The sequence below is a fragment of the Pelmatolapia mariae genome, linkage group LG16_19 (assembly GCF_036321145.2).
Source record: "Pelmatolapia mariae isolate MD_Pm_ZW linkage group LG16_19, Pm_UMD_F_2, whole genome shotgun sequence".
NCBI lineage: Eukaryota > Metazoa > Chordata > Actinopteri > Cichliformes > Cichlidae > Pelmatolapia > Pelmatolapia mariae.
The window spans coordinates 11,246,554-11,252,629 of record NC_086241.1 but is presented as its reverse complement, the minus strand read 5'-3'; the positions used below and the strand labels follow the sequence as shown (position 1 = coordinate 11,252,629).

The window sequence follows — 6,076 nt, the reverse complement described above, 5'->3', positions numbered from 1 at the left end:
GGTTGTAGTTTGCTGCCAATTGCTAGTTAAAACTGGCTGCAACAAATATGGTACTACACCAAAAACCTTGCAATTCCTCAGGTTGGTGTCTTTCATGCAAGCTACACCAGTAACTGCTAACAACCAAAGAAATCTAAAGGCGTTTGCTGCAGCACCCCTTAATTCTACCCAGGAACAACTTGTAAACTGGTCAGGGAACACACATCTTCCCCCAGCAACTAATGGTTCCTGGGGGCGATTGCCGACTGATATCTTATTCAATGATTGTGTAAAGATGATTCTTGAAATGAGAATTTGTCCACCATGGAGGTTGTCACATGGGGAAAAATCTCAAAGAAAGAGCCTCAGAAGAGCTTCAGATCATGCAACAGATTGTACAAGCTGCTCCTTTTGTGCTGTGATGATCCAGAATTTCCTAGTTCAGAATAGCTGTAGTACCACGTCTGACCACTGCACCCACAAGTGGCAGCAGAACCCGGAGCAGGAGCCGACCCACAGTGACGTCAGCAGGATGTAAATGTAGCGCCTCGCGGCCCGATCGGTCTTTTTCCTCTCCCGTGCTGTTTGGGCGGTTGGCCTGCTCTCTGTCTCTGGGAAGAATTAACACCGAAGCAGCAAAATGATCATCTACAGGGACCTTATCAGCGGTGAGTGACCTTTTTACGTGTCTTCTTTCACGCTGACCGGGTAGCGTGACGGTCGCGTCTGTTTTTTCACGTTTGTTGTGATGTTATAGGTGAGAGTTGGTCACGCTAACGAGCTAACTCGTGTTGTCATGGTTCGGAAGTTAGCGTTAGCTAGCCAGATGCTAACTCAATCAGAAGAGTATGTGGAGTTAGCCACCCTGTTGGGCTAGCCGGTGATTGTGGCCGGTTAGCTTTTAGCTTTGCCCACACTTCGGCTTAAATAAAGTTTTATAAAAGTCTAAAAGAGCACCGGCTCAGTCACCGGTGAGGTGGCTTTGTAGTTGCCGGGGGTTGGGGCTATTCCTGTTGGGGTTCGTCATGGTAAAGTAACGTGGTGAATGTGGCCTTTCAGCATCCCCCCCTCTGCTGCAGTTTTATTTTTGTCCGGCAGATTTTTCTAGACTTGCCATTGTTGGTGTTCCCCCACCACTACGCCTCACATTATTATTTTTATCGCACAAGATTCAGCCTTGAATTGTGGATAACTTTTTAGCCTCTGCTGCTGTTTCTGTTCTTTTAAATCATGATGTTAGCTTGGAGTGTTGTAATATGTTCCTTCCTCCCTTTTCCTTCTACAGGTGATGAGATGTTCTCAGATGCCTTTAAAGTCAAAGAAAGTGAAAACGGGATCTTCTTTGAGGTTGAAGGAAAGGTGAGTTCGCCACCACATGTTCAACAGAGGATTTAGCCAGTTTCACCCTTTTCCAACAGCTGGTTCATTGCTGCTTTGCAGCGAAATTTAAAGTGTAGTTGGCATACACCCAAAACTAAGGTGTTTTAATAAAACCCCAGAGAATAAGTAGCTGCTTTAAGTTGCTCCCTTATTAGGGATTTATGCTTTGGTGGGAAATTACACCGTTATCTGACGCAGACCTCACTAGAAATGTAACAACACATTAGATCAATACAGCCCAAGACTGTTGTGTTGGCCTTTTCAGTACTGTCCATTCCTTCTGTGAGTGGCTTCTGGCTACTTTTTAACCAGTTTTTGAGTTCATTACTGAGAGAGTAGCATCATTATCTCAATCTAAGGAATAATAATCATTGTATTAATGTAACATAGAAACAGCTAATTACTGGAAGGAGACTGCTGAAACTATTGGAATGGATATATGTACAAAGCAATTGGAATTTGAGGGACAAATACCAACACACACACCCAAAAAGAGAGAAAATGGGGGTGGGGAAAGCTGACCACAAAGGGGGGTGGGGAAAAAATAAAGGTACTAGCATTTTATTTGTTTCTGTCTTGGCTGAGCTTGCATCTAAAACACCGGGACACGATCATATGGTAATTAACAAATAAAGCGTACGCTCTTTTTAAATTTATTCCCCAGTTTTGTAATTTCTCTTACAGCTTTGGTATTATTATTCGGGATGGGCCACTACTTATGTTTAAAGTAGATTGGTAGATGTTTTTTGGAGTGAGTCATGTGATTTCTGGCTGTACTTCCATGACGTCATATTGACTATGACTGAAGATGACTCATAGTTGCAGGTCTCCAATAGCGTAACTACAAGGTCCTTAACCTGCCTAAGAATCAGACAAAAAAATTTTTTAAATGCTTGAACAGTTTGAAGTATCATGTTAGCTTGGTGTTTGTCTTTAAGCATATTTTAAAATTAGTCAAAGAAACTTGGTGAAGTAGTTACCAAGCAAACACTTACATAAAGCTTTGTTTTTAAGTTAATAAAAAAAAAGTAACATTTTTAGGTTTAAACAAAAAAAGACGTGATTCAGATCAGGATGGCGGATCGGGGTTTTGCTAAATAATATCCTGTTGTAAATTTTAAGATGTGTATGAGGAAGGGCTGTATTTATGTGTATGCTTTTTTTTTTTTCATAAGTACATAAATGCAACAGATAAACTGTGCTTCAGGTATAATGACGAATACTATAGTAATGAGGTTTAGCCTCGAAGAGGTTGGGAAACTGTTGCAGGCTACAACATTTAAGTCAGCCGGCTGTTCTTGTTAGTTATACATTTTTAAATGGCTCAAAAATACTGAATTGGAGGCCAACTGATCTATTGGTATTTCCCAATCATTTACTATTGCCCTTGCCATGATGCACCAGTAATAATTGTTTTTTCTTTTTTTGTTCCTCTCCTCGACTACAGACCGTCACCAGGACAGAAGGGTTTGATGATTCTCTAATTGCAGCCAACGCTTCTGCCGAGGAAGCAACCGAGGGCAACGAGTCTTCCACGGTCTCTGGTGTCGACATCGTCCTGAACCACAAACTGCAGGAGACGGGCTTTGACAAGAAGCAGTACATGACTTACATTAAGGATTATGTGAAGGCGTGAGTAGCTTGATGTGCCAGTGAGGAGGAGTTCTGGTTTTGAATGATCTTCGGCTCTGTTAAATGAACGTGTCTGTTTGCATGTCTAGTGTTAAAGCCAAGCTGCAAGAGACCAAACCAGATAGAGTGGAGAGCTTTATGGCTGACATCCAACCAGAAGTCAAGAAGATCTTGGGGAACATCAAGAACTACCAGGTAGCTATACAGAGATGAAATGGCATTTTAAACCGTGTTCACACTAAATATAAAGTTTTGCCTTGCGAATACAGTAACTACAGTATTTTTGGAAACCCTTAAAAGCCAACGGGAAGGGTGAGGAGTGTAGACAATGGGTGGAATTTGAGTTTGAGTGACATTTTCAAGTCTCGTAGGAAGGCCTGCATGTCACTTTCTGAGTGTGTGTCTATACAAAACTTGAGTTGAATCATGCAGCTGAAGCTCTCTGAAAACTGTGGCAATAACCATGTTGGCACCAGGAGAATTCAGTTTATGGGAGAATCTCAGCTGACAGATTTTTCTTTTGTGAGTCATCATCAATTGCTAATGTTTTCATCGTGGAGGTGGATTTGCCTCTATCATTTGTCAGTTTGTAGCTTTATAGACTGTGTGATAACGTAGTGTGAATACTTGACATCTAGACTGGGTTCTGCAGTTAAGTAGTGTCAAAAAAACAAGTTTAACCAGCTTGCTTGTTTGAAATAAACATGTCAGTTCTTTGACATGTTGATCTGTGGCTGACAGCCAGCATCCCGAAGCTTGTTAATGAAACGTACCTAATCTGAGACTCAATGAAGGTACGTTTGGGGGGTGATGGGGAGACTTGCCCCTGCCATCAAATTCAAGAAAAGCTGCCAAATTTGAAATTATATTTTATTAGATTTAAAAATTTGGCATTTTCTGTGTTCTACTGTGAATAAATTATGGGTTTAAGAGTTGCAAATCTTTGTAATCTGAACTTCTTTTTAAATTAAAGGCTTTCTGTACGACTGAGAGGAAGGTCTAATGGTTGCTGTTTGCTTGCAGTTTTTCACAGGAGAGTCCATGAACCCAGAGGGCATGGTTGGTCTGCTGGACTACCGTGAGGATGGCATCACACCATTCATGCTTTTCTTCAAAGATGGCCTGGAGATCGAAAAATGCGTAAGTGCTATGAAGTGGGAAAGACGTGATACATTTCTCAAACTACAAAGTGTTTCTGCTGGAGAACATCAGTATGCCACAGTACACACACTAATTTGGTCTGGATTTCTAAATGAATGTTCCGTGTTTGTAAAATCATGCCTGCTGTCCACTTGGGTGTAGATAGTTAAATTTAATAACTACACACTGTTCCTCTCTCTTTCAAACAGTAACTACCTGGAATTACATCTGCTGTTCACCTGACTGCTGCTTCCAAAATGGCCTACAAAGCAGACTGGAGGAGCACTACCTTGCATCATGCCTGAACAGAAACATTGTCCAATTTCTTAAATATTCACATTACGGCCCACAGAACCGCTCCCAAACCTGGGGGGTGAATCAAACATGATTAGTCACCGAATACAGTTTTTAACCTTTTCTTTTTTGGCTTTTGCAGTGTTTGATTTTTGTCCCAGGATTGGCCCAGTTTTTGTGATTGAAACAAAAAGGCTTGGACAGCGAGCAAAGCTCTGACTGGCTGAAAGAAGACGTTTGTTTTCCTTCTGTCTGCATACTGTTTTAGCAACAATCCATACAGGTTGGCATCACCAGACCCCTTTGAGTTTGGGTTTGTGGTTGCATTAAATAAGATTCCATCTACAAAAAAGACTTATGGTTTAATTTGAAAATGAATAAAAATGAGTACCACAACTTTCCATTTCATTTCTCTGCATTTGTGTCAACCTTCACTTCTGGTACTGCAAACAGGCAGTTTGTGGGTTGGATTTTAGAATATCCTTTTTGAATTGCTTGAAAAGATGCTTTTGTAGCGTTGACAAGCTGATCTCATGTGCAGTTGTCCTTGGGTTTTTTCATTCACCTTTTTGATTCTCAGATTTTTGTGAAGTGCAGAACAGTCACAGCCAGTAGCTGCTGGCAATGTAATGTGTGGGCTTCATGTATAAAAGGAGTCTTATGTATAAAAGCGAAATTCAAGAGAAAATGTTGCCATACAAAGTAATGAATAAGCACAAAAATTAGGACGACTAGAGCTGGTAGTACAGAGGTTGTTCGGGAGTGAACTAAAGTGCTTGCGGCTGTTGGCCCAAGGTCAGGTGTATGATGAATGCAATTTACTGAATGAGAAGTTGCTGATGAGATTGGTGTTAAATGTGTGAAGGTTATATGGAGGGCAATAAGTGCCAAAATTAGTGACATGTCAGTAATAAAATATCAATTTCCAATTTTATTAATGACTTAATTCATTTTGATCGTCCATAGTTTTACAGTAGTGATTCAGAGCAGCCTAGTGATCTGCAGTTTAATCCATTGCTGAAGGACTGCAGTACAAAGAAACGTGTGTAGCCAACTTTAGTCTCAACAACTAGACTCATTAACGTGGAGGACAATAACCTCAAACTCTTTTAAAGAAATTGACACGTGTTGCAAGGTTTGACAAGACAAAAGTTTGTTTTCCTGTAGACTTCTGTAGGATTGGTAATGTCTGCAATCACAGCTATCACCATCTAGTGGCCTTCATACAGAATGCATATTTAAGACTAATACATCGGCTTCATGTCTAAAACAAACTGCACCCATGTTTTTGTTTTTGATGATGCACTAAGTGTGAAAGCAGAGCTGTTAATTGACTCGTACATCTTCATTCCTATCCTCACCCACAGCCACGAGCTGTGGGCAGTGAATTAAAGGAGATTGAGGGTATAAGCAGGGGAAATCTGTTCTCTCTGAAGGGTGTCTGGGCTCAGGACTGTAACTTAACTCTTCTACACCAACACACTGGCAGCTCTTAATGTAGAGTTGGCACTGTCATGGTACCACGAAACTGCCAAGCTGAGAGCTAAGAGAGAGGTTATCAGAAGAAATCCACCAAGGATTCGCAAACATGTTTTTTTTCTTCTTCCCCATGGATGTTACCCCAACTGCTGTTATGTGGCACTTTCAAAGG

The 6,076-nt window shown here is 41.0% G+C and overlaps 1 protein-coding gene across 1 annotated transcript; it reads left to right on the top strand.

The window, feature by feature from the left end:
• Positions 1–521: 521 nt before the first annotated feature.
• tpt1 (tumor protein, translationally-controlled 1) lies at positions 522–4,826 on the top strand. Its single transcript, XM_063498061.1, has 6 exons — positions 522–647; positions 1,265–1,338; positions 2,807–2,991; positions 3,081–3,186; positions 4,015–4,131; positions 4,341–4,826. Exons 1-6 carry the CDS (start codon positions 620–622, stop codon positions 4,341–4,343), a joined length of 513 nt encoding a protein of 170 aa, XP_063354131.1. The 5' UTR covers positions 522–619; the 3' UTR covers positions 4,344–4,826.
• The last annotated feature ends 1,250 nt before the right edge of the window (positions 4,827–6,076 follow it).

What these genes read in the sequence shown, in the direction of transcription:
- tpt1 (XM_063498061.1), top strand. Translation starts at nt 620, where the DNA reads ATGATCATCTACAGGGACCTTATCAGCG. An exon ending in TCTTTGAGGTTGAAGGAAAG is followed by an intron (nt 1,339 to 2,806) that starts GTGAGTTCGCCA and finishes CCTCGACTACAG; the next exon opens with ACCGTCACCAGGACAGAAGG. An exon ending in ATTAAGGATTATGTGAAGGC is followed by an intron (nt 2,992 to 3,080) that starts GTGAGTAGCTTG and finishes TTGCATGTCTAG; the next exon opens with TGTTAAAGCCAAGCTGCAAG.